Source organism: Callithrix jacchus, chromosome 12 (assembly GCF_049354715.1).
Source record: "Callithrix jacchus isolate 240 chromosome 12, calJac240_pri, whole genome shotgun sequence".
Lineage (NCBI taxonomy): Eukaryota > Metazoa > Chordata > Mammalia > Primates > Cebidae > Callithrix > Callithrix jacchus.
The window spans coordinates 58,774,222-58,802,108 of record NC_133513.1 but is presented as its reverse complement, the minus strand read 5'-3'; the positions used below and the strand labels follow the sequence as shown (position 1 = coordinate 58,802,108).

The 27,887-nt window shown below is 51.0% G+C and overlaps 1 protein-coding gene across 3 annotated transcripts in view; it reads left to right on the top strand.

Annotated features, from left to right (window-relative positions):
* SLC29A3 (solute carrier family 29 member 3) overlaps window positions 1-21,213 on the top strand; it is a 45,504-nt gene extending 24,291 nt beyond the window's left edge. The window contains exons 3-6 of one of the 3 annotated variants that reach the window (XM_009009770.3): window positions 1,623-1,705; window positions 8,836-9,062; window positions 13,348-13,510; window positions 19,787-21,213. In XM_009009770.3, the coding sequence (XP_009008018.1) occupies window positions 1,623-1,705; window positions 8,836-9,062; window positions 13,348-13,510; window positions 19,787-20,441 (1,128 nt within the window). In that variant the 3' untranslated portion in view covers window positions 20,442-21,213. The remainder of the gene's footprint in view (window positions 1-1,622; window positions 1,706-8,835; window positions 9,063-13,347; window positions 13,511-19,786) is intronic. The other 2 variants (XM_009009772.3, XM_035268054.2) reach the window with 2 other exon arrangements.
* Window positions 21,214-27,887: the final 6,674 nt, after the last annotated feature.

Below are 27,887 nucleotides of genomic sequence, written 5' to 3'. Positions count from 1 at the left end.
CTCTGCAGGCTTCAAAGGGAACTACGGAGGGCTTGTGCTTCAGACTCAAAGGGGCCCATGATAACATCTGTTTTTTTTTTTTAGAGATGGGGTCTCACTCTGTTGGCCAGGATGAAGTGCAGTGGTGTACTCACTGCAGCCTCTAACTCCTGGGCTCCAGCAATCCCCCTGCCTCTGCCTTCCGAGTAGCTGGGACTTAGAGGTGCATACCACCATGCCTGGCTAATTTTTTAATTTTTTTGTAGAGAGAGTCTCACTATTTTCCAAGGTGGTCTCAAACTCCTGGGCTTAAGTCATCCTCCCAACTTGGCCTCCCAAAATGCTGGGATTACAAGTGTGAGCCTCCATGCCCAGCCTTGTTTTGTTTTTAAAGATAGGTACATTAAGAAATAATGCACACACAGTATACTGTGTGCATCCTAATGTGTGGACATTGAGCTTTCACAGACACATACAACTGCCACACAGCTGCTTTAGCTGAGAGTTCCAGGACATCATAATCAGGCAATTCATCTGTCTGTGTTTGCATGGGTTCTCTATCACACCCCTGAGCTGTTGCCAGAAAATGCCCTTTTTCCTTCTTCTGTCCAATCTAAGAGCCACTTCCCCAAATGGCTTTGACCTTCTGTAGCCATTCGATCAAGAGAGCAAATCCAGAGTGAGAAAGAACAGTTTCCCTGTAAGGAGCAGGGCCTGGTATATTTCTTTTATGTTTTTTTTTTTGAAACGGAGTCTCGCTCTGTCACTAGGCTAGAGTGCGATGGTGCAATCCTGGCTCACTGCAACCTCCACCTCCCGGGTTCAAGCAATTCTCCTGCCTCAGCCTCCTAAGTAGCTGGGATTACAGGCATGCGCCACTACGCCCCGCTAATTTTTGTATTTTTAGTAGAGACAGGGTCTCACCATGTTGGCCAGTCTTGAACTCCTGACCTCGTGATCCACTCACCTCGGCCTCCCAAAGTGCTGGAATTACAGGTGTGAGCCACTGCGCCTGGCTGGCCTGGTGTATCTCTCAGAGGTCTCACTTGGTTACAAGAATATGAGAATGCGGATGGGTCACAACAAAACCCAATCGAGCAGTGCCTCATGCCTATAATCCTAGCACTTTGCAGGGCCAAGGCAAGAGGATCACTTGAGCTCAGGGGTTTGAGACCAGCCTAGGCAACATAGGAAGAGCTTATCTCTACTAAAAATTTAAAAACAAAACCAAAAACAAGTGGATAGTCTTGCATTTTGATGATGGGACAAGAAGGCTGATGGGGCAAACTTTCCTTTTTCAGACATGCATTGAGTTCTATGCCCATGGCCTCGGTCCATGGGAAGAAGTGTGGGCTGCACAGCACCCAATGCCTCACTGGGGACAGGGACGATGTCTTATCCTTCCTATGCCTTTAGCACTTAGTATAGCTGATGTTGGCAGCTGTTTGTTGAGTGGCCGAGTGAGTGGTCTTAGGCTGGAGATGGGGTGGGGCCTTGTTTGGAGGTGGGTTCACCCACAGCTCCTGGATGTTTGAAGACAGTGGGGAGAAGCCCCATGGAGAGGGGCCCTGTCTCTGCACAGGTGGGACTTCTTACCTCCATCCCTGAGTGACCGCAGCACCTCCTCACTTGTGTGCTTGCAGAACTACTTTGAGAGCTACCTTGCCGTCGCCTCCACCGTGCCCTCCATGCTGTGCCTGGTGGCCAACTTCCTGCTTGTCAACAGGTAGGCTGCTCTCCTCCTTCTCTCTGGCCTCTGTCTGGGCCTCCTGCCTCCTCTACTCCCCTCTCGCCTGCAGCTGCTTTTCCTTCTACCTACTTTGGCGGTCACCAAAGAAGGAGACGGCAGCTCAGATTCGTGCATGAAGTAAGAAGTCAGATCAGGTCCCTGGGGATGCCCCTGGGGAGCTGGGCTTTCACTCTCCAGCACACCCTGTGACATCATGACAGCAGCCGGTGGGAAGTGTGTGGGGATGCAGGAGGCTTCCTCCCTTCTCTTCTCAGGGATCCTGTCTGACAGTCTGCAAGTCCTGTGGCCCAGAATGGTCACCTAACTGCTAGTGCTAAGCTGGTAACACCAGCTCATGTGTCAACTACTCCCAAGAAGGCTCATGGGGAAGTTCGACATTGTAGTAATCAGGACCAGGAGAGGATCCATCTGGCTGTGCCTGGGAGGAGTTATTCTGGAGCTAACTAGGCAAATTGGCACGTCCATAGACCCTCTTGGGTGACTTGCTGGCTCAGATTCTCAATTTGAGTTTACAAGGACAACAGCCCTCGTCACTTCTCCTAAGCTGCCACTACATGATAAGGATGGCTACACTGTGGTCCAGAAACCTGGGCTCCTGTGGGGCATGGCCTACTAAAACCTGAGGTTGCTGATGGCAAATCTGTTTTGCCCAGTTCTAATCAATTTGTAGGGACTGCCAGACCTCTAGATGGACAAGATTCTAAGGCAGGTCTGGCTTCAGGGAGGGTGCCAGGATTGATTAGTGATGTCTGCTCTGAGTACAGGAGGAGAGAGGGCACCATGAGTGTCTTCTACATGCTGAGCTTGAATAGATCAGTCTTTCTAAACATATTATACATGGGGATATTGCAGTTATCTGTTACATAATATGATCCCAAAGCATAGTGGCTTAAAGCAATAGCAGTCATGAGTACTTCTCGTGTTCTGGGGACTGTCGAGGCTCAGCTGTCGTACTGTTTCTCCTGCAGTTGCAGTCAGATGGCAGCTGGAGCTGGAGCCATTCATATCCTCTCTCTCTGTCTCTTCTCTCTTCTTAATCTCCCATGTCAGCCTCAGGGTAATAGAACGCCTTATCCGGTGACTGAGAGCAAGGGAGAGGTTGCGTGGTTTTTATAGCCTAGTCTCGGAAGTCCTGTGCTGTTGCTTTTGCCACACTTGACTGATTTGGGCAGTTACAAAGCCTACTTCGTTTCAAGGGGACATAGAACCCACCTCCCAATGGAAGGAGTGTCAATAATTTGCACGCTTCTTCAAACCAAAGTGCAGTCTGGAAGAATGAGAAGGAGAGGAGCATGGCAGCCCCTCTCACCAGCTAGCTGGCCTTCACCTGCCTCACTCCTGCCTTCCTAGGGCCATATTCAGTGTCCTAACAGAGGGGGTGAAGCCTGCAGAGACCCCACCCCAGGAGGAGATTGGAGGAGGGCAGAGCAGGGGTCCTGGCAATGCCTTGCAGGAGAGAGGGTATGTGAAGAGCCAGTGCAGGCAGGAACAGGAGGCAAGGAAGATGGGGGACAGCCATGGCATGGGGAACCCTCGCTCTCTCCATCTATTCACTTGGCCAACCCTGAGGATGGGGCTATTTGTGCAGCCAGACAGCCTAGAGAGAGCTCCCAGCCCCTTTCAGTTCCAGAATCACCATCTGAACTGTAGCAAGGGTGTAATGCCTCAGTCACCCCTTGTCATGCCCCTTAGGCTGCACAGCAACCCAGGAGGGAGGCTGACATCGCCTCATTTTCCATATGGAAGTCAGGAGACCACAGGGGCACCATGGGCGGCCAAGCCTGCCTCTCACCTCTTCAGTGGTCTGGGGGTCCCACAGGCCGAAAGCCCACCTGGGCCATGGGTCAGGAGTGGCAGGGAAGGTCCAGCCTCTAGGCCCTGAGAATGCTGTGTAATAACAGTAGCACTTCAGAGCATCATATCCGGCGGATGCATTATCTCCTTTAACCCTCACGGCAGCCTAAGAGCGGGAAGCTGCTTTGAGATGGGAAAACAGGCTCGTGGAGGTGACTGGCCCAAGGGAACATGGCCATTAAGGATGGACCCAGGTGGCATACAGTGGCTCAAACCTGTCATCTCAGCACTTTGGGAGGCCAAGTCAGGAGGATGGCTTGAGCCCAGCAGTTTGAGACCACCCTGGACACTATAGTGAGATGCTGTTTAAAAAAAAAAAATTAGCCTGGCATGGTGACACATGTAGTCCCAGCTACTCAGTAGGCCGAGGCAGGAGCCAAGGAGTTCAAGCCTGCAGTGAGCTATGGTCACACCACTGCACCCCAGTCTGGGCTACAGAATGAAAGGGAGGAGTCAGGATTTGAACTGGGACCTTCTCACCCCACATTTGTGCTTGGATCCCCTGAGCCACCTACGTCCTAGTTCCCCCGCTTTGCACCCACCCCTGCCCCTGCTGCCAGAACCACTCCCAAGATCCTTCTAGTGAGAGCCCTGTCTCGCCGGGATTCAGGCTGCTGGGATGGAAGTGGGTGGTTAGTCTCCAGTGAGATATGGGCCCCCAGGCAGGCTGCCCTCCTGAGACTAGGTCGGGGAGAAGGCTCAGCAGTTACAGGACATTCTCAGAGGGGACTAACCCACCCCTGGCCTGCCCTTGCTCCTCCTGGCCTCTGGGAGAGGGGCAAGGGCAATGCAGTAACATGCTCCTAGGCCTCCATCTGTTTCCAGGCTGTGGGAAGATGGTCTGGGGCTAAGCTGTTTTTTATTTAATGTGCAAGATTGAAATGTCTCCTCTTCTCCCCTCCTGGAGAACCCTGACTTTCTCCAACTGGCTTATCCATAATCACCAAGTGTTTTATTATGTTAAACGTGCAGCATCATAAATACTTATGAGGAGGATTTACATCTTGGAGATTTACGAAGAAATCAGTCCCTTGGGGTCCTGAGCCCTCGTGAGTCAGGGAGTGGGGGGACCAGCAACCTGGGTACCAGAGGAAGCCTCTCCACTAGTCTGCGCAGGACTGAGACCTGCCCCAGGGTCTTGATCTTGGAGCTGTCCTCTTGGCCATGCCCTGTCTCCAAGAAGAGCCCCAGACATCACAGCAACTGAAAGTCTAGGCTTTCCAAAGATCTTAGGAGCACCGCCATCCCCTGGGCCACTCTCCCTTCCCAGGTGGAAGCAGCAGAGATGGAAGCCAGTGTCCTCCATTCATGCCTGTGGGGCAGGCTTGCACCTGGCATGTTTCATGAAGCTTGATGAATGTTCAAAATAGCCCTGGAGCCCATGGGTGGAGGCTCTGGGCAAGAGTGGTTTATGCAGCAGATAATTAGCAGGCGGGAAGGAGACCTGCGCAGGGGAAGGGCCGCGTAGGGGGACCGAGCAGCATTCCACGCTGCATCATTTCTGGAATGCATTTGGTGCTGACCTCCTCCTCTCTGATTCCTCTCCAGCTTCCCGCCCTGGGGGTGCCTGAGTAAGCAGTCCCCCAGCTCTCTGCAAAGCAACCTTCTTGTTCAAGGAACTTATTACCTTGTAGCAACAGGCACACAGGAGGGCTCCCGTGATGCCTCATCATTCCTGCCGGACTTTTTCCTGGCTGTGTCTGTGAGGAGGTGGTTAGAGGCAGAGGCCACTCCCGAGGCCAGTGGATGTTTCCAGCTGAACTCCCTGCCATGCTGAGGTGGGGGCATCAAGAAGCAGATAGCCGCAGGAGGTTCGGGCCAGCGTGAAAACCTCCCCGGCGCTACTGATCTCCCTTGTTTGTCAGTTTGTACATCCAGCAAATATTTAGCCAGTGCCTGCCAGGCCCTGTGCCTATGCTGGGGGAGAGCAAGGCAGGGTCCTGCCTTTGTAGTGCACCTCACCTCTCCAGCCTGGCCTTTGCCTCCTTCTTGCCCAAGAAACTGGTTAAAACTTCTTGGCATTTGTTCCCAACCCCTCTCTCCACTTGATCTTTTGCAGATTTAGAATCATTAGCTATTGGGGACCTTAATATTATCTGGTCTATCTTCTTTTTAGACATGAGATGGAGGCCGGGAGAGGTTGAATATTTGTCGGGGGTTACACAGCAAGCAGATGACAGAGCTGGGCAGGGCTCTGGTCTTCTGACTCAGGCTCCATGCCCTGCTGGCTCTTATCTTGGGAGTGGGTGGGACGGCTCCAGCTGCTAGGAGAGGGTGGGGACACTGTGTGACAGGGCTGAGTGTGTAGACCACCTCAAGCATCAGGGGTAAGGCTCAACTGCTGGCCTCCAGGGCTCCTACTCTACTCTTATGATAGGCACTCTGGGCTGCCAAGGGTTCAGGTGCCTACCTGGCTGCCCACCAGCTCCTGTCCAGGCCAAAGCCCCTGCAGACCTTGAGAAGATATGTCTTCGCATGGGGTCTGAATGGGCATCTTAATGCAAGGCTCCCCAGAAGCAGGCCCTGAAACAAGGATTCAGGTGCAAGTAGTTTATCTGGAGGGTGAAGGTAGGAGAGTATGGAAGGGGGACAGGAAAGGGAAGGCAGTCAGCAGAAGATGCCTAATCAAGCCAGCTCCTTCAGAAGGATAAGAGCACAGTCCTGCTGGGGATCTCAGGGAGCCAGTGTGGAGCACGGCTGAGCAGGAGGGAGCTGGGGTATTTACGTACCAACTTCCCTAGTCACTGGTTGAAGGCTGTTCTTAGGAGTTTACTTACCTGTCACTCCCAGGTCAGTAACACTACTCCTGGAGTGGTAAGAGGGATGGCAGGTGAGCAGGACACCAGCAGCATTCCTGTAGCTCCTGACCATGTCATTGCCAGCTTGAAACCCTGATGTACCTCTTTGTGTTAGTGGGTACTTTTAATAGCAATGACAGAGACACAAAAAAGGATTTCCTCTTTCTTTAAGTGAAAATTAAAGTCAAGTCCACCTTTAGGCATCATGGATCTAGGGGATCTCCTCTATACCTTCCCTGGTCTCTGTGTGTCTCTGCATGGCTTCTCCTCCATGTCTAGCCTTGCCCTATACAGCTGGCAATATGGCAGCCAGCAGCCCCAGACACAGTCTCGGCAGCAAGCTTCTTTCCACAGCTTCCATGTAGCAGTTCCAGGGAAGACTTAATGACCTTGTGTGGGTCACATGCTAATTCCTAACTACTCAACCCCAGGGGCCAGGAGCAGGGAACAGTCTGATCACCCCAGGCTGTGTCACATGCCTGTTGTTTGTGGCTGTGTTGGTGTAGGTATGGGCGTCGTGGCTGACCACCTTCCCCGGATGACTAGGCATGGAGGAAGGAGCGTTCTCCCAGGGGGTGGTGCTGGCAGAAAAAGGCCCTGCGCCCCACCCTCCTCCAGAACATGAGTCCACACCTCTCCCCAGCATCACCTCTCTGCTCCTCCACTCCCATCTTGACTGCAGCCAGAGTCCATTTGCAGCTCCCTGAACAAGCCTCGCTCTCTCCCAAGACATGTGCACTTACATCCTCCCATTCATCATGACCATCCAGCATAGACATTGCCTCCAAATGGCCTTCCACAATGCCCAGGGCAGGTTTTGTGCCCCTCAGATGTGCTGCTTGATGCCCTGGGGCCTCCTGGTGGAGCACCTACCATAGTGGGATGACTGTTGCTGTTTCTGGTCTGTCCCATGTCCTGGGCATCCAGCACAGTACTGGACATGCAGTAGTTGCTCAATGCACATTTGCAGAATGAGCACACCGTTGAGTACACACATCAGCAGACTGAGTGATGGGCTGGGGCTCAGCACACCTGTGTTCTCATCCCAGCTCCGTACGGACTCACTCTACAACCTTGAACTGTTCCTTCACTTCCTTGGGCTTCCTCCCACCCCTTATAAAGCAGTGATAGCACCTGCTCTCCCTTTGGCTGAGGACCACAGGGAAACTCAGATTAGCCTGGGGCCACAAAAGCACTTTGAAAAAATTCCTTTCTTGCTTTTCATGCTTGCTCATCATTTCATACCTACTTGTGTGTGTGTGTATGTGTGTATTTTTTTCTACCTTTCAAGTTTTTCTTTTTTTAATAATAAAAAACTGTGTAATCTGGCTTTTCTCTCAGCCCCCTCCCACTGGCTAGCAGGAAAATTAACTAAACATCCAATCCAGTTTAAAGCTTAGTCTAATCTGATAATTTAAGCAGCCCCTTGAGATGATGTTTTTGCTCCCTAGAATAAAAATGTGCAGCTTCTCAGATAGACTCCTACCCTGCTTTTCTCCCCAGGCCAGCATGGGGGCTGGGAAAAGCGCATGGCTCATACACAGGCATGACGCAGGGGGCGTGTGGGGGTTCCCTTGACCCCAGACAGCAGTAACTTGGCATCAGCTGCTCCCCATGACAACTGAGGCCATTACAGGAAGATGTCCCGGCACTGGCTACCTCTTCTGTGCCATCCATATTTCCTCACTCCAGGAGAGGCAGCAGAGCATCATTCTGAGAACTGGCCAGAGCCAGATCTCCTGGGTTCACTGCTGAGTGACCTTGAGCAAGTTCCTTAACTTCTCTGACCTCAGCTTCCTTATCTGTATACATGGGATAGGTAGGAATACCTGTCTTACGGAACCGGTGTAAGAATCAAACGCACTAGCATACAGAAAATGCCTAGAAGAGCACGCATTAAATGCTGTGTGAGTGTTTGCTATGATGATGATAGTGGTGATTTTCTTCCCGTCTTCCCTCTCCCTCTAAAACCTCCTAAGTTTCAGGGAAAGGAAGCTCGGTGTGTGGCTGCTCTGTTTAAACACTAGACAGCCAGCAGGAGCTCAGTCCCGTGGCAGAAAGAGCAAGGGTTTGTCTTGAGCATCATGGTGTCCTGCTGTCCTTGAACCGCACAGCAAAGTGAAAAGCAGCAGTACCCACTGAGCACTGGCCCCGAGCCAGGCACTGCCCTCTGTACCCCACACTGCTCACCTCTTAAGCCTCACCTGCACTTGAGGTGGATCCACTCTCCCCATTGTACAGGTTCAAAAGCTGAAACCGAAACAACTGAGTCCCTTACTCAAGGCCACACAGCTAGGGAGCCGGGAAGGCAGGATTCAAATGCAAGCCTCCTGATTGCAGAGTGAACAGTCCTAACCGCTGAGCTTGTCTGCTTCCCTTAAGGTGGCTCACCAGCCCCAGTCTGCACAGGAGCCCTGAAGGGGCGTCTAACTGCTTCTAGCATCTTCGCCCTAGGGTTGTGGTCCACGTCCGTGTGCTGACCTCACTGACTATCATCCTGGCCATCTTCGTGGTGATAACCGCGCTGGTGAAGGTGGACACCTCCTCCTGGACCCATGGCTTTTTTGCTGTCACCATTGTCTGCATGGTGATCCTCAGCAGTGCCTCCACCATCTTCAGCAGCAGCATCTACGGCATGACGGGCTCCTTCCCTATGAGGAACTCCCAGGCGCTGATATCAGGTGAGAGCAGGGTCCAAGCAGCTGACCAGGTTCATCCACCCAGGAGTCACGGGAGTTCTGTTTCAATCGTCTAGTGTTGCATAACAAGCTACCCCAAAAGTTAGTGGCTTAGAGCAACAACAGCCATTTCTACTACTTACAAACTTGCAGCTTGGACAGGAGTTTGCAGGGAGAGCTCTTCTCTTCTCCCCATGGCATCAGCCAGCATCGCTCTACGGGGGGCGGGAGGGTCCAGTTCCGGGGGGCGTGCTGTCCTGGCTGGCGTGTTGGTGGCTGCTGGCTGGAAGCTTAAGCAAGGCTGGGTTAGGACTTCTATTCCTCTCTATGTGGACCTCACATGGCAGCAGCTTGGACTTCCTCATGGCATGGCATCTGGGTTGCAAAAGCTGACATTTCAGGAGATCCAGGCAGAAACTTTATTTCTGATTTAGCAACAGAAGCCACACAAGGTCAGTTCCACCATGGCAATAAGCTCACCCAGACTCAAGACAGATGGACACACATCAGTGGGAGAGTAGGAAAGTCTCCCGCTGTGACTGAGAAAGTAGGCAGGAGGGGAGACGGAGTTGCAGATATTTTTGGATAACATGGTCGGCCTACAAAATGCAAATCCTGAAACCAGGCTTCTTCCCTTTCCTTCCCTCCTTCTCCTGTTCCTCTTCTATTTTTCCTTTCCCTTATCTGTTCTCCCCTTCTTGTCTCCTCTCCTTCCCTCTATCTTTCTTTTCTTCCTTTCCGATTGTATAGAGGACCTGCTATGTCCTGGGGATACAAAAATGATCAAGTGCCAGTCCCCTCAGAGCAGCCCTGTGAATAAACTCCTTGTCCCCTCCCCCACAAGCTTTGGTATCCCGTGGGTGCGCCCATGCAGGACGTGGGCCAACCCCTCTAGCTGATGTTTGATGCTGATATTGATGAGCCTCTTCTGGAGTCCTTGGCCGTTTTGTTCTCTAAGCTGGAAACACACATGTCTCTCACCGAGGTGACCCAGCCAGGTAAAAGGGAGTTGGGTCAGAAAGCATTGGTGCTTTGCCAGGAGGCCACTGTCCCTGTGAGCAAGACTGGGGCCCTCCTGCTCTATCTACCCCTCCACATGCCCCTGCTGTGCAGAGGCGAGCTCTATACATTTGCCCACTGACAGCAATTTCACAAGAAGCCCGTGCTGTGCCCCTCAGTTAATAACACCAGGAAGCATGTGGCCAGGATGACAGTCCTTTGACAAGGGTATGTCCTTCCCCACTCGAGCCGGTGTCAGACATCACTGGGGGATCTCTGTCTTTCCTCCTGAGCTTCTAAATCCTTCTCAGCGCAGCACTTGAGGCAGTTCCTCTCTGCAGATCAGAGTCTAGATGTGAGCTTCCGTCTGTTTGCCATTTCTGAGATTGGATTAGGCTTCTGGCTACATCCTGGGAAACACTTGGGCCTGAGATGAAATAAAAATGGACTTGTTGCTAAGTTTCCTGGATGCAGGCAGCACACGCCAGCAGTGCTTTCAAAAGGACTTTTCTGGACTGAAGGCAGTGGCCACTGGACATGGGATTTAATCCCTTGTGTTGCTATAGTCTCAGAAGGAGGCTCTTATATGTCCTTAGCTCCTCCCATCCTTGCCAGCAGCCTCTCCAGGAGCCAGTGACCAAACACACCATTTACATTGGCAAGCAGTCCTCGGGTTGATGTGGCCATCTGTGATCTTCTAGGGATGGGAATCTCCTGTGGATTTTTCAGAAAGTCTATTGAGAAAAGTGGGGAAGTTTAGTACTTCTACACCAGTATTAGTGACCCTGAGTCTACACCATGGTCACCACTGTATGGGGCCCTGGTGGGCACCCCACACCCTGGAAAATCGAGGTGTCTCAGTCTCCCAGAGGCCGCAAGGCCACCTCGCCAGCCCCACTTGCTTTTTTCCAGCACAGCCCGTCTGAATTCCGCACATGTTGGCATCTTAGGAACAATTCATTTCTTCTGCGCTGCTGTTTTTTTAAACCCCTCATTTGCATGTATTTCCATAACTGATGAGATAAAAGTAGAGAGTCATGAAGGATGAGTTCCCGGAGGCCTGGTTTGTTGTTGATGATAATATTGTAAATTCTCTACAAGTTGGAAAAAGAGAGAGGAAAATCAGTAGGCAGTGATGTTAAGATCTCTTCCTTGGGGCGGCTGGGGAGTGTCTTACTGAGTTTAACCCCAGTTCTTACAAAACGTCTAGATGGGGATTACAGCTTCTCAGAAATGGGCACCCTCTTGGCAAAGGGTTTACCCGTTGTTGCTGCTTTGATGTGGGAAGGACAGAAATAGCCAAGCACCTAACTGGGAATCAGAAAGGATTTGTTTGGTATTTGGCACTTCCCTGCGCCAGGCAGGCCTCTGAGTGCTTCGCGTGTAATAATCCTTTTAATCTGCATCACAGCCCTATGAGGTGGGTATTATTAACACCCCCATTGTATAGAGGAGGATACAGAGGCACAGGGAGGTTGAGGACTTGCTCACGGTCACACAACTAGAAGTAGAAGAGCCAGGTTTGGACTCGGAAATTTGGATTCTAAAGTCTGTACTCCTAATTATGATGCTAATTTTTATACCTTTGCCCTCCCTCAAATATCACTCAGGCTAATAGAACTTATGGTGGGGAGGCTGGGGAAAGGATTCTCCATTGGGCCAAGGACTATTCCCAGTAGAGCCACGGAGGCCACAGGCAGAGCAGGGGGAGCAGTGATGGCGCGCCATGGTGGATGGGGCCTGACTGTCCCCCTTCTTCTCTGCTTCATGAAACAGTGGGCAGAAAAGTGGTGCTGCATAAAAGCTGCCCGATGGAGACAAAGCTGGCCCTGCCCACATGGACCCACATGACCCTGCCCCAGTCAGCCTTCTTCCCGCCTGTTCAGGAGTGGCCATTCTGATGCTCTGAAGTAGGCAGATTCATCTGCCAGTCCACCCACTCACCCCCAGGCCTTCCCGCATTGATGATGCCTCTGGCCTTGTAGTCGGTGCTTTTCCACCTATCGTCCTGTTTCCACCTCACTACGGTTATCTGTGATGAATAGGACAGGGATTAGCACCATTTTCCAGGCCAACAGACACAGGCAGGGAAGAAAGTAAGTTACCTGCCCAGACCTGTGCCAGAATTCCCAAGCAGTGCTGCACACGGGCCTTCTGACTCATGGCCCACACAGGAAGACGACCCATGGCTGTGAGTGTTCAAGGAAAAGAAAGGCACATCTGCTGCCTCCTAGAAGCAACAGTGCCGTCAAGACAAGGAAGGGAATAGCATTTGTTTTTGTTTCCCATGTGCCGGGCCCTTTCTGAACATCATCTGTCAGTCCTCAAAGCAACCACACAGGGCGAGTATTGTTATTTCCATTCTGTAGGCAAGCACACTCTAAAGTCAGAGAAGCATGTTACCCCCAGGCTTTCAGCTAGCAAGTCGCAGAGTCCAGGGTGACACACTGTCCGTCTGACTCCTGGGCCCACTGGCATCCCAGTAGGTCTTGGGGCCTCCTCTGTTAGGTAGCAGTGAAAGGTGTGGCAGCCACAGGTCTCATGGGTAATATGTGTCAAAGCCCTTGGCAAGAACATTCCATGTGGTGGGTGGTTGCATGCTTGTGTGTGCATAGGTGTATGTGTAGATGTGTGACTGTGTGTGGGTGTGTGACTGTGTGTGTGCAGGTGTTGTATTTGTTACACGTGCATTTACATGTGTATGGTGCCATAGCCACCTTGGGATACACAGTAGGTTCTGTGAGCTCATGGGTGGGTGATGGTGGGGTTTATAGCCAGTGAGGACACCCCCAGAAAGGGTGGTCTCTGAGCAGCAGGGGACCCTATATGAGGACAGTCCCTGAGCCTCCTTCCCAGTTTGGTTGGTGGGTGGTTTGGGCTGGGGTCAGAGAAGAGGAAATCCAGAGGTCTCTGGCACTTCCTGCCCTTAAATCTAAAATTTCAGCCCCCACTAGAAGGGCAATAGAGAGAGATGGAGGTTGAGGGTCGGAGGTGAAACAGGAAAGGCAGCAGACTGGTGCTGGAGGCCACGTGCCACTTCAGGCAGCAGCTGCTCTCAAGTCCAGCATAGAGAGGGGAAAACGACCCCTTGGAAACTCAGGAAATGCAGGACGGGCCTGGCAGCTGGGCCCTCCCTGCCTCCCGAGCTTCAGGACACTGAGAGGGCTTTGGCACTTTTCACACCGAGGAATTTTATTTTGGTCTGTGAAACCCAAGCAGGGAGGGACTCGCGGCCACTCCTCCTCCTTGCCCACCCCTCACCATCTCTGGTGTCCTCTGTTCTCTGCAGGAGGAGCCATGGGTGGGACAGTCAGTGCCGTGGCCTCTCTGGTGGACCTGGCTGCATCCAGCGACGTGAGGGACAGCGCCCTGGCCTTCTTCCTGACGGCCACTGTCTTCCTCGTGCTCTGCCTTGGACTCTACCTGCTGCTCTCCAGGCTAGAGTACTCCAGGTGAAGGCGCCACTCACTGCCCGGGCCTCCTTCCCGTGTGTGCAGTTATAGCTGTGCTGCTTTTTCTCAGCAGGTTCTATGCTGGCCTCTTGGTCTAGGTGCTGTGGTTCAAAGCAGTAGCTCAACAAATTGGCTTGGCTGGTGGACATGAGAAGCTGGCTCCTTGCTGCGCCCAAGCAGCTGGCGCCTCAAGCTTAATCACCGTGAATAATAGTTCCCATTGGTGAACACAGCCTCTTCCTATAGCACTGTGTTCCCACCAGCTTGATGTGTCCTACCTCATTCCATGCTCACACTTCTGTCCAGGTGCTGTGGAGCACATCTGTAGTCCCAGCACTTTGGGAGGCCAAGGCAGTAGATCTCTCGAGCCCAGGAGTTCAAGACCCATTCTGGGCAACACAGAAGCAATGGTGCAGTCATGGCACAGGCTGGCTGTATTAACACGGCTCAAACAGGGACTTGGTGTGGGGGGTGTGTGTGTAAGCAGTAACTTGATTCTGGTTTTAGCCTTGTCTCTGCCTCCCTGTGTGATCTTGGGCCAGGCACACCCCTTTCTGGGCCTACTTGCTCCTCTGTAAAATGGAGGTTTCACCCAGCCAAGTAGTTTTGAAGCCCCAGTCATTCCTCCCACCCTAAGGACCTGCAGATAACATGCAAGTGGGTGAGACGCTGTCTCTACAAAAAATAAAAAGTTAGCGGGGCATGGTGGCACGTGCCTAGAATCCCAGCTACTCAGGAGTCTGAACTGGGAAGACTGCTCGAGTTCAGGAGTTGGAGGCTGCAGTGAGCTGATTGCACTACTGCAATTCCAGCCTGGTTGACAGCAAGACCCTGTCTCTCTAAAATAAATAAATAAATAGAAAATGAACACTCCCCTGTTCCTCTTAGAGTACAGTACTATTATTTATTATTCCCATGCACAGATTAGAAAACCAGGGTTCAGAGAGACTAAATTATTGTTGTTTTAGTAGAGACAGGGTCTCGCTCTGCAGGCCAGGCTGGAGTGCAATGATGTGATCATGGCCTGCTGCAGCCTTGACCTCCTGGGCTCAAGCTATCCTTCCACCTCAGCCTCCCAAATAGCTGGGGATCCAGGTGTTTGCCACCACACCCAGCTAATTTTTTTATAAGTTTTTGTAGAGACAGAGTCTCACTATGTTGTCCAGACTGGTCTCAAACTCCTGTGCTCAAGTGATCCTCCTGCCACAGTTTCTCAAAGTGCTGGGATTACAGACGTGAGCCACCGCGCCTGGCACAGAGGTTAAATTACTTGCCTAAATCTCAGAGCCAGTAGGTAACAGAGCCAGGCAGGATTTTAAGATGACTCCAAACCTGTGCTTGGACAACTTGCTGTCTTGTGGGGCTTCTTTCCACCTCCACAACCAGCTTTCTTGCCTCAAGTATCTCTCTTGCTTTCTCTCTCCAGTTCTTCCTTTTGCTTTCTTGCTGCTTTTTGTAAAAAAGCCTGCTGCTTTTTACAAAAATAATCCTTGTCTTTCTCTTGTGTTTTATTCTTTTCAAAGCATTTTCCTATCCACTATCTTATTTGATGTAGGAAAGGCAGGAGTCATCCCCATTTAACAGGTGGGGAAACAGACCAAGAGGTGGCTAAGTGATGTGCCAGGTGCATGAGCCAGCAGAGCTGGGGAGGGACCTACCCTGATGCGGCCCTGTTCCATAGGAAGCTGATTTTTGCAGTGGCACTAAGCTGAACAGTTTACATGTAAATTTTTTTTATGATTTATGACAATCTGTGCAGTGTATTTTCTCACTTGGGAGATGGGGAAACTGAGGCTTAGGCAAGCTCACAAGCATGCTCCAGGTCACTCACCTGGTGAGTCGTAGGCAGGACTGGAGCTGTTTCCAGAGTTGCCTCCCTCCACCAGATTGTGCTACATCCCTGGCTCGAGACTACCCTCTTCCTGCCCTCATGAGGAGAGTCACTCGTTAATCCCCAGAATCCCCAGGCTTTCAGCAAAATATCGAATCCCCCTGGGCTGGGAGTGAGCCACTTTCCCCAGCTGTTGGATTCTTCACTTCAGCAGACCTCAGCGTTCAGGAGGATAGGAGTGGGCTGAGCTGCTTGAGCTACACAGTATCCCAGACCGACCCCTGAGCTGCCCAGTTCTCCCCACCTCTTCAGGGCCATTCTCAGAAATTGCCTAGCTGTGGCTCCAGGCTGACATCCCATCCCATGCTTCCTGTGACCTGGCTGGCTTCCCATCCCCCAGCACCCTGTACACTGCCTGGCATTGCATCGGGGTGTATTAAATTATTCTCCAGCCACTGAATGAACAGAGGAACAGGAGGGTTGCCCCACTCCTGCTGTTTCCTCATCCTGTTTCCGGTGCTTTGGGTGGGTCTGTTTCCAGCAGGGTAGCCAACCTTCCTTGCTTGCTTAGAGCCAAAGGAACTCCCAGGACAAGGGACTGTAACTATTAAAACTAGGACAGTGCCGGGCGTGGTGGCTTACGCCTGCAATCCCAGCACTTTGGGAGGCTGAGGCAGGCAGATCACAAGGTCAGGAGATCAAGACCATCCTGGCCAACATGGTGAAACCCCATCTCTACTAAAATACAAAAAAACTAGCCAGGCGTGGTGGCGTGCACCTGTAGTCCCAACTACTTAGGAGGCTGAGGCAGGGGAATCGCTTGAACCTGGGAGGTGGAGGTCGCAGTGAGCCGAGATTGTGCCACTGCACTCCAGCCTGGCAATAGAGTGAGACTCTGTCTCAAAAAATAATAATAATAAATAATAAATAAAATAAAACCAAGACAGTTTCAGGCAAACCAGGATGGTTGGTCACCCTAGTTTCTAGTCTCGTTTAGGCAGGCCAGAGTCCCTTCCAGCTGAGCATGTGAGACAGAGAATACCCAGGACCATGCTATCCTGTAGATAATTCAATTTCAGGACCATGCTATCCTGTAGACACTTCAATTTTCTTTTTTTTGAGACAGAGTCTCACTGTGTCACCCAGGCTGGAGTGCAATGGTGCAATCACAACTCACTGCAGCCTTGACCTCCTGGGCTCAAGTGATTCTCCCACCTCTGGAGAGTGGCTGGGACAACAGGCATGGGCCACCATGCCCAGCTAATTTTTTGTATTTTTTGTAGAGACAGAGTTTCACCATGTTGGCCAGGCTGGTCTCGAACTCCTGACCTCAAGTGATCCACCCACCTCAGCCTCCCAAAGTGCTGGTATTGATTTTGATTACAGCCACGAGCCACCATGCCTGGACAGAAACCTCTGTTTCTTTGCTGCGACCAGAGGAACTTGGTGGGGAATTTCCTGAGAGCAGACTTAAAGTCAAGGACCTGACAAGGCTGAATATTCCTTTCCCTAGATAGTGATTGTAAAACCAGACAGGGCTCTTGGCTGAAGCACCCCGTTCACAGTCACTCAAGAGCGATTCTGGGGAGGGGCCTCCCACAGACCCACTCACCCACAGGTGTGTTATCTGCTGGTCCTTAGGGTGGGAGGACTGACTGGGGCTTCAGAACTTTTTGGCTGTGTGAAGCCTCCATTTTACCAAGGAGGGTTTAGGCAGTTAGTATAAAGCATTTATATGTATCATTTACATATATTGTATTTGGGCATTACACTGTTACAGAAAGTTTTGCAAAACTAGGGTCAGGATTTGTGGGCTCGTAGACACCTCTCTAAGGATGGGGCTCATGGAGAGAGCTGTGATCTCAGCTCTGCTCGGATAAAATCTTCCTGAAAAGGCAAGCCCACCCACCCTGCATTTGGCAGGGTGAGGTGAGGCAGGAACATTTGGAGGAACTTAGGAGGAAGAGCTTCGACCAGAGGAACTTGACCGAGAATTTCCTGAGAACAGACTTAAGGCAAGGACCTGACAAGGCTGAATAGAGGGGAAGTAGGAACATTCCTTTCCCTAGATAGCGATGGTGAAACCAGACAGAACTTGGCTGAAGCACTCCATTCACTGTCACTCAAGAGTGATTCTGGGTAGGGGCCTCCCACACACCCACTCATCCACATGCATGTTATCTGCTGGTCTTAGGGTAGGGGGACTGACTGGGGCTTCAGAACTCTCGGCTGTGTGAAACCTCCATGTTACAGAGGAGGAAGCAGGCCCAGAAAGGGGCGTGCCTTGTCCAAGATCTCACAGGGAGGCAGAGACGAGGCTGAAACCAGAACCAAGTTACTGCTTACACACACACCCCTACACCAAGTCCCTATGAGCTGCATTAATACAGCCAGCCTGTGTCTCCTGGTTTTCTGATATCTAGTGCTCATAGAGGTTGAGTGGCTCAGGCAAGATGGTCACACAGCAAGGCAGAGTGATCTAAACTCTCTCACTGGTCAGAGTAGAAGTCGGAAAGATAGATGATACTCAGCATTGAAGATAAGACACTTCTGTAGGCTCCTTCTCAGTTCCTTCAACAGTTATGTGTTGAAGGGCTGCTCTGTGCCTGAAGATTTAGCTATAAACAGTCAAATGTAGTCTTTGCCCCAGGAACTTGTCTTCTTTTTATTTTCTTTTCCTTTTTATTGAGATAGAGTCTTGCTCTGTCACCCAGGCTGGAGTGCAGTGGCATAATCTCGGTTCACTGCAATGTCCACCTCCCGGGTTCAAGCGATCTCCTGCCTCAGCCTCCTAAGGTGCTGGCACCATGCCAGCTAATTTTTGTATTTTTAGTAGAGCTAGAGTTTCACCATTTGTTTAGGCTGGTCTCAAACTCCTGACCTCAGGTGATCCTCCCACCTTGGCCTCCCAAAGTGCTGGGATTACAGGTGTGACAGGAACCTGTCTTCTACTGAAGGAGACATGTGATAAACAAGTAAATCAATGCAATTACTATAGATTGTGGTCAGTTCTTTGGAAGGAACTAAACGGGTACTCTGGGAGAGATGAACAGGGCAAGTTACTTCTGTTAGGGTGGGTGAATGGTGCTGAGCAGAGACAAACTGGTGGTATATTTGGAGAGCAGTTTATCAGGAGCAATAAAAACTTTAAAGGTGTAAATGTTTTAATCCAGCCATTTCCTCTTCTAGAAATCTGCCCCACCAAAATACTAGTATATATGTGCAAGGATTTATGTGTAAGGATATTCATTGCAACATTGTCTGTAGTAATGAAAAGTTGAGGCAACCTAATGTCCATCAGTAGGGGAGCAGTTAAACTGTGCATCCATCCAGTGACCCATTATGGAGTAACACGAGGGAGACATAGGCCACATGTTCCTATGTAAAAGGTTGGCCACAGGATACTGTTCTTTAGGCAACTTCATGTATTCATTTATGTTTAATAGTTATGCATGATCTAGGTAGTTAGTATAAGGCGTTTATATATATTATTGACATATATTGTGTTTAGGCATTACACTGTTACAGAAAGTTTTCTAATATGTATGGCTCGACCCCACTCTTGCTTAAGAAATGTAACTGTGAGTGTTGTTTGTATGTGCATGGAACAATATATACAGATTGGTTTTGATATTTTGTTTTGTTGAGACAGGGTCTCACTCTGCCATCCAGGCTGCAGTGTGGTAGTGTGATCATAGGTCACTAGAACCTTGAACAACAGCTCAAGCAATCCTCCTGCCTCAGCCTCCCCAGTAGCTGGGACTATGGGCATATACCATCACCACACCTGGCTAATTTCTATTATTTTTAAATTATTATTATTGTCATCATCATTTTTGTAGCACAGGGTTTCACTTGGTTGCCCAGGCTGATCTCGAACTCCTGGGCTCAAGCAATCCTCCCTCTGTCTCCCAAAGTACTGGGATTATAGGCACGAGCCACCATGCCCAGCCTAGACTGTTAACAGTCACTACCACTAAGGAGTGAGATGAGAAGTGGGAGCAAGTTAGAGTTCTCCTTCTATTAATACTATACCATTTATTTTCCGTATTATTTGGGTTTGTTGTATCAGGCATGTATTCCTTTTATCATGTTAGAAATTTGCATTATTAATACTGTTTTACCTCTACTCTCATAAAGCATAACAAAAAACAGGTGAGCCAGCTCAGGGCCCAGTGTCACTGTATGGTGGTCAATGCTGGTTTCCTCTGTCCCTGCTCATGGCACGGCCACTGTGCTGGCAGGCAGGCCAGGGACAGTGCAGGCCTTGCTCTGGCCACCTTGCAACCTCATCCATCCTCTCAGGGGATGCGGGGGCTGTGGGCATGTGGGGCTCGGGCTTTCCATGCTGGGCTGGAAGGTTCTGTTCTGAGTGCCCACCCCTGGCAGTGCTGATTCAGATCCCAAGTGACCTGCTTGACATTGGCCCTGCCTCATCCCTGCAGATACTACATGAGGCCTGTTCTTGCAGCCCACGTGTTTTCAGGTGAAGAGGAGCTGCCTCAGGACTCCCCCAGTCCTCCTTTGGTGGCCTCCAGATCCAGTGACTCCCACACGCCCCCCCTCCGCCCCATCCTGAAGAAGACGGCCAGCCTGGGCTTCTGTGTCACCTACGTCTTCTTCATCAGCAGCCTCATCTACCCCGCTGTCTGCACCAACATCGAGTCCCTCCACAAGGGCTCGGGCTCACTGTGGACCACCAAGTTCTTCGTCCCCCTCACCACCTTCCTCCTGTACAACTTTGCCGACCTGTGTGGTCGGCAGCTCACAGCCTGGATCCAGGTGCCAGGGCCCAACAGCATGGTGCTCCCGGGGCTCGTGCTCCTCCGGACCTGCCTCATCCCCCTCTTTGTGCTCTGTAACTACCAGCCCCGCATCCACCTGAAGACTGTGCTCTTCCAGTCTGATGTGTACCCTGCACTCCTCAACTCCCTACTGGGGCTCAGCAACGGCTACCTCAGCACCCTGGCCCTCCTATACGGGCCTAAGATTGTGCCCAGGGAGCTGGCCGAGGCCACAGGGGTGGTGATGTCCTTTTACATGTGCTTGGGCTTAACGCTGGGCTCGGCTTGCTCTACCCTTTTGGTGCACCTCATCTAGGAGGGAGGACACAGGACATTGGTGCTTCAGAGCCTCTGAAGATGGGAAGAGAGTGCAGGAGGGCTGGGGGCCATGGAGGAAAGGGCTGGAGTTTTGCTTCGGACAGAGAGCAGAGAACACTTGGGCCTCATCTCTCCCAAGATGCCAGTGAGCCATGTTCATGCCCATTCCTTGCAAGGCCGATATTCCAGACACATTAGCAGAGCACTCCTGAGACATCTGAGGAGGAAATAGTACAGAGCAGGAGTACTCCCTTCATAGCTGATGGTGAACATTCCACCTTCTTTCTAGCCCTTCAAAGGTGCTGCCAGTGTTTGCCCTAGAGTTGTTACAAAGCCAGTGCCAAAACCCAGCCACGGGCTCTTTGCATCCTCCCAGCTGTGCTCATTCCAGCTGACAGCAAGATGCAAGCAAATTCTCAGCCCTCCTTACCCAGAAGGAGTCTCCCTGGAATAGAAGTCCCCCTGGCATGGCCAGTCCTCAGGCCCAAGACTCAAGTGTGCACAGACCCCTGTGTTCTGTGGGTAAAGGACTGCCCCCCAACCAGACTGGAAAGCCCAGAAAGATGGGCCTCCCATGAATGCTTCATTCCAGAGGGACCAGAGGGCTTCCCTGTGCAAGGGACCAAGCATATCTGGCCTGGGATTTCAAAGAAGGATCCTTATGGCCTGGTGGTCTATGGCCTGGGTCAAAATGAGGGTCTTTTATTGTTCATGTTTACAACATGTCAAAGCCATTGGTTCAAGGGCATAATAAATTCTTGAGTATTCAATGTAAGCCTCATTAATGTCTCTGTTAGTCAGAGTCTTAATAGGCAATGGCATGCTCAGATTAAGCAATTTGCGGATTTTAAAAACATTTATTATTTTATTATTAAGACAAGATCCTGCTCTGTCACCAGGCTGGAGTGCAGTGACCCGATCATAGTTCACTACAACCTTGAACTCCTGGGTTCAAGCGATCTTCCAGCCTCTGCCTCCTGAGTAGCTGGGACTACAAGTGCACACCACTATGCCTGGCTAATTTTTGTATTTTTAAAATTTTTTGTAGAGATGGGGTCTTACTATGTTGCTCAGGCTGGTCTCGAATTCCTGAGCTCAAGCAATCCTCCCACCTCAGTCTCCAAAGTGCTGGGATTACAGGTGTGAGCCACTGCACCCAGCCTAATTTGAGAATATTTTAAGAGCAGATGTAGGAACCCCAGGAAGTTGTGCATTCTATCTAAAAACTAGTAACAGTGAAGCCATTCCAGCCCAGGCCTGATGGGGGGAGGAGTCCTAGAACCTAGAGAGTGTCTTTGTCTGGGGATGGGGTGGGACACACCCAGCCGGCTGTAAGCCCATAGGAGGGAGCTGAAAGAATAAATTTCCTCCATTCTTCCTCTGATCTCCTTGCCCCTGTGGGCCAAAGCCCAGCCAGCAGCAGGCGGAGAGCCTGGAGAGTGGCCTGGAGGGGCAGGGAGGTGCCTGGCCCGTGGTCTCATGCATTGTAGGATCATCTAGCACCTTGGCTTTCACAGGTTTATTTTTTGTGAACGTCACTGGAGCTCTGAAGCTTTGATCAGCAGAATTAGGTGTTGCTTTGTCCTGGTTTGTTGCAGATGATTGTGCATGTTGAAGCTGCTCTTTCAAAAGACAACCCCCAGGTTCCGTTGCTCTATCTGAGGAGGCTGTGGTCCCTCACACTGACGATCCCCTGACATGATGAGGAATTTGTATTTTTTTTTTTTTGAGACGGAGTTTCGCTCTTGTTACCCAGGCTGGAGTGCAATGGTGCGATCTCGGCTCACCGCAACCTCCGCCTCCTGGGTTCAGGCAATTCTCTTGCCTCAGCCTCCTGAGTAGCTGGGATTACAGGCACGCACTACCGTGCCCAGCTAATTTTTTGTATCTTTAGTAGAGACGGGGTTTCACTATGTTGACCAGGATGGTCTCGATATCTTGACCTTGTGATCCACCCGCCTCGGCCTCCCAAAGTGCTGGGATTACAGGCTTGAGCCACCGCGCCCGGCCGGAATTTGTATTTTTTTAGGTGCCTAGAAGGCACCTAAAAAAAGGCACCTGTTTCTTCCTTGGAGAAAGAGCAGGGCTTAGGAATCAGAGAGAGAAAGGAACCAGATCAGACTAGGAGCTCTCTCTCAAAGGTCCTGCAGAAAGAACAGAGCTTGCCCCCAAGACGTGGCAACCGCTAGAGCCGTGAACAGCCCTCTGCTTCTCTGCGGAAGCGCGCTGGCTCGCTGGTGCCCTGCAGAGGCTGATTAAAGTGAGAAGCAGTCAGTAATCCACCCAGGGGGCAGCCGTTTATGTTCCCCATGTCTCAGTCTAGTACACACTCCCTCTCCTTGGCTGGAGATTAAAGAGGACACCCTTGAACAGGTTTCTGAAACTCAAAAAGAGAAAAGAAAAAATTCTCCCCTCCCTTTGTAAGAGGCTGAAATCTCCCCCTTGGTTTCTTCATTGACTTTAGTGCTGTGGATGATTTGGGGTGTTGGTCTAGCTGGTGACTCAAGTCAACCATAAGTGTTTTAGAAATGGGCAGCGTGGGTCGGGCGCAGTGGCTCACACCTGTAATCCCAGCACTTTGGAAGGCTGAGGCAGGCAGATCACTTGAGGTCAAGAGTTTGAGATCAGCCTGGCCAACATGTTGAAATCCCATCTCCACTACAATCACAAAAATTAGCTGGTCATGGTGGCGGGCACCTGTAATCCCAGCTACTCTGGAGGCTGAGTCAGGAGAATCACTTGAACCCGGGAGGCGGAGGTTGCAGTGAGCTGAGACCACGCCGTTGCACTCCAGCCTGGGCAAAAGGAGCAAGATTCCATCTCGAGAAAAAGAAATGGGCAGCATGCCTGACTTAAAGGAAACCAGCAGTCTCGAGCTTGGAGATGGGAACCACCTTGGAGCGATCACCTGGGAGCTATTGGGGAAGGAGTAGTGGGGGTCTCTCATGCTCTGTTGTAGGGGAATTGCTTTCAAAGAAGTGGAGGAGGCATCTCTGCTAGAGAGATGATTTGCAGTTAGCATGGAGCAGAGGGAGGCGGAGGCCAGCCATGGTGATGGTAAGGCATGAAGGTGATAGATTAGGTTGCATCCACTTTGCCAGGGGAGGAGAGGCTGCTCTGCTGGGAGGGGCTGGCGGCTTGGCTGTTGGGGATAATCCAGGCTTTCACTGATTCTGCTTGGTTGCTCAGCTTAGGGGGCATTTCACAGAGGGTCTTTCCCTCCCAGGGAGGGAGGAAGGAAAATAAAAATGCATCACCAGTTAGAAGGGTAGATGGGAGGGTTCAGGCATGCTTGTTCCACCTCCACTGTGAGAAGCAGCTCCTGAGCTTCAGATTCTCTGGGTCTCAAGTCTCACGTGACCCCAGCAGGCTTGTGAACCAGCTCATATGTTTGGAGGAGTGAATAAAACTCACCAAAGAGGAGAGGAGCTTTCAATGAGGGAGCTAGATGGGGTTCCCTGAGAAGTTGTCTTTGCCTAAGAGTTCTCTGACTTAATTCCAAGTGGCAGTTTTTAGGGCACCATACACATGTTCATTTTCTTTCTTTTTTTTTTTTGGAGATGGAGTCTTGCTCTGTCACCTAGGCTGGAGTGCAGTGGCATGATCTCGGCTCACTGCCTCCCAGGTTCAAGCAGTTCTCTGCCTCAGCCTCTCAAGTAGCTGGGATTACAGGTGCCTACTCCCACGCCTGGCTAATTTTTCTATTTTTAGTAGAGACAGAGTTTCACCATCTTGGCCGGGCTGGTCTTGAACTCCTGACCTCGTGATCCACCGCCTCAGCCTCCCAAAGTGCTAGGATTACAGGTGTGAGCTACTGCCCCCAACCCCCTCTTTAATTTTTAATTTTTTGGTTTCTTTGAGACAAGCTCTCACTCTGTCACCCAGACTGAAGTGCAGTGGTGTGATCACAGCTCACTGCAGCCTCGACCTCCTGGGCTCAAGTGATCCTCACACCTCAGCCTGCCCAGGAGCTAGGACCACAGGTGCATGCCACCACACCCAGCTAATTTTTTTTTTTAATTTTTTGTAGAGGCAGAGTCTCACCATGTTGCCTAGGCTGGTCTCTAGCCACTCAAGCAAACACTGTGTTTGTGTTGTAGTGTTTTGTGGAAGGTGGAACTTGAAAGTGATGAAATAAGATGTTTAGCTGAGGATATTTCTACACAATGTATTGAAAGTGTGGCTTGGCTCCTCCTGACTGCTTATAATAACATGTGAGGAAAGAGAAATGACTTCAATATGGAATGGTGAAGTGAAAAGGTGGGAGGGATCAAGCAATTTTCCCACCTCAGCCTCCCAAAGTGCTGAGATGCCAGGCATGAGCCACTGTGCCCGGCCACTTTTCTCCTCTAATTAAAGCCACATGAGTAGACTCTTCAACTAGTAGGTAACAGGGTCTTCTGAGAACATGCTTACTCCTACATGCATGAGAGCTGGGAGGAACTTGAAGCAAGGGTGGTATTATGAGCAAAGACCCCTCATTCCGCTGCCTTCCACTCATCGCTCCCGGGAGAAGACTTCGACCTCCTCATCAGCTCAAAGGTGATGTGGGCGCCTAGCTTCTGACACTTTTATAGAGAACTCTTCATAGAAGAGGGGGCAAAGCCTGTTGCATATTTATAGTGTATTCCAGTTGAGTGTGGATGGAGAGCCTGTGCATGCCTCCACCTGTGAGCTTTCCGAGTGGGAGTGCCTCGTGCCTATTCTACCATCATCACTTCCGTGGTGGCAGCGTTGACAGCGCCAGTGTGGCCCTGGGCCTGAGTCACTGTTGCTCCTCACCCACCGCTGAGATTGCCCAGTTCCCAGGCCAGCTTTGACTCCAGCAGGACCCTAGAGAGAATTCCTGCCCCACCATCAGGTAGAAGCCAGGACTAGTCATGTGGCCACAGAGCTAGCCACTGGGGAAGGAGTAGTGGGGGTCTCTCATGCTCTGTTGCAGGGGAATGGCTTTCAAAGAAGTGGAGGAGGCATCTCTGTTAGAGAGATTCTTTGCAGTTACTGTGGAGTACGATGGAGGTGGGGGCCAGCTGTGGTGATGGTAAGGCATGGAGATGATAGACTGCTGCACCCACTTCAGCCCCTGATGCTGAGATGCCCCCTGCATGGCTCACTGCTGGTAAACCTGTCTTGGGACAGCAGGGTTGTGGGACATGAGACACAGCTTCAGGGGTCAGGAAGTCTTGCTTCCAGCCCCACCAGCCACCATCTGTGTGAATCAACCTTCCTGAGTCTCATTTCCTCATCTGTAAAATAGGGATAATAGTAAGTCTCAGAGCTGTGACCATCTGCTGTGCCACTGAGCCAGCCTTTCACCCTAGTCATGCCCGCTGCCCAGCCCACACAGGCTAGAGCTGCACCAGGGCTCACAGCCTTTGCAGCAGGCAGCTCAGGGCACAGTGCACACCCCCTATTGCCACCAGGCTTCTGCCACTCAGGAATTCCAGGGTAGCCTCAGCCTGAGACAGCAAACTCAACTTCAGGCTGCTCTGGGCTTACCCCTGAAGAAGAGTGACAAAGATGGCCATGCTGTCTTCCCCTCCAAGCCAGCTGACCCATTGGCCCTATGCTCCCTGCTGAGAATAGTCCCGGCCCTTGACTGGAAGTTAGAGGAGCTCCAGGGTCACAGCAAAGGGCCGAGGAATTGACAGTCACAGGATCCAGACCCTCAGACCGAGGTTGGAATGCTGCTTCTGCCACCTCTTCTGCCGTGCTGGATCACGTTAGCCACATCCTGCTGGCGCCCTTTTCTGATGTCTAAAATAAGAAGCGGGCCAGGTGTGGTGGTTCACACCTACAATCCCAGCACTTTGGGAGGCTGAGGCGGGAGGATTGCTTGAGGCCAAGAGTTCAATACCAGCCTGGACAACATAGAGAGACCCTGTCATTAAAAAAATAAATAAGTACAAAAATTAGCCAGGCCTAGTGGTGCATGCCTATAGTCCCAGCTACTTAGGAGGCTGAGGCAGGAGGATTGCTTGAGCCCAGGAGGTGGAGGTTACAGTGAGCTAGAATTGCACCACTACACTCCGGCCTGGGCAACAGAGTGAGACTGTATCTCTAAAAAAAATAAATGAGAAGCTTCCCAGGACTGTGGAAAGGATTAAATAAGCCCTGATATTATCTGCAAAGTACCTGGCATATGATAGATCCTCAACAAGCTTGGTTTTCTTCCACTTTTTGCTGCTGCCCGGATGACCTGTTGCAATGCCAGCTGCTTCCCTGTGGAGGGTTGTACCCTGTACCCAGTGCTCAGCGGACTTGCCAGGCCCCTCACCTGGTCCCCAGGCCTAGAACCAGACGCTTGTTTGATGCCCAGGCCCCCCTACCTAGATCTGCCTACCCAGACATGCCTGACCTGGGGGCAGGATACACTGGGCAGAAAGCTGGAAATCCAAGACCCCAGACCACTCACTTTGTCCTCTGGACAGGCTGCTTCACTTTGTTTTCTCTGCCTCATCTGGAAAATTGGGCACCCCAGTACCCATTCTATCACTGTCATGAATGCACAGCCATGGACAAAGATGCCCTTTAGAAACTGGCGTGGTTCCAACAGGGTTATGAGAGCCTGGGCTCTGGGGCGTTCTGCCTGGGTTTGGGTTCTGACCACATCCTGGCTGTGACTGAAGTTAAGTCCAGTCCCCACCTCCATTTTCTCATATGAACACTAGGGGGCGACTGCAGTACTGCTCTCATGTCTGGTTATGATGATATACCCGTAACTCACATAACACGTTTGGAATGGAGCCTGGTGCTACAGATGAATGCTGTGTTCTCTCCAAATTCGCATGTTCCAATCCTAACCTCCACCTTGACGGTATTAGGAGGTTGGGTCTTTGGGGGTGATTAGATCATGTGAGTAGAACCCTCATAAATGGAATTAGTAACCTTATAAAAGATGCAAGAGAGCTCCCTCGCCCTTGTGCCATGTGAGAACACAGTGAGAAGATGCCCCTCTGTGAACCAGGAAGCAGACCCTCACCGCACACCAAATCTGCTGCAACCTTGATCCTGGATCTCCTGGCCTCTAAAACTGTGAGGAATTAATTTCTGTTGTATATGAGACACCCAGTCTATGATATTTTTGTTATAGCAGTGTGAACAGACTAAGACAAATGTCAGAGCGCTTGGCTGAACTGTTTGTGTTGTAGTGTTTTGTGGAAGGTAGAACTTGAGAGTAATGAAATAAGATGTTTAGCTGAGGACATTTCTATGCAATGTATTGAAAGTGTGGCCTGGTTCCTCCTGACTGCTTATAATAACATGTGAGAAAAGAGAAATGACTTCAATATGGAATGGTGAAGTGAAAAGGAAGCAGAACTTAAAGATTTGGAAAATCCTCAGCCTATTCATATTGCAAAAAGTGAGAACACTACGGGCGTGGCCAAATGACTGTTTGCTAAGGAGATCAGAGTGTCTCAGCAATCTGTCCTGGGCTCTGCAA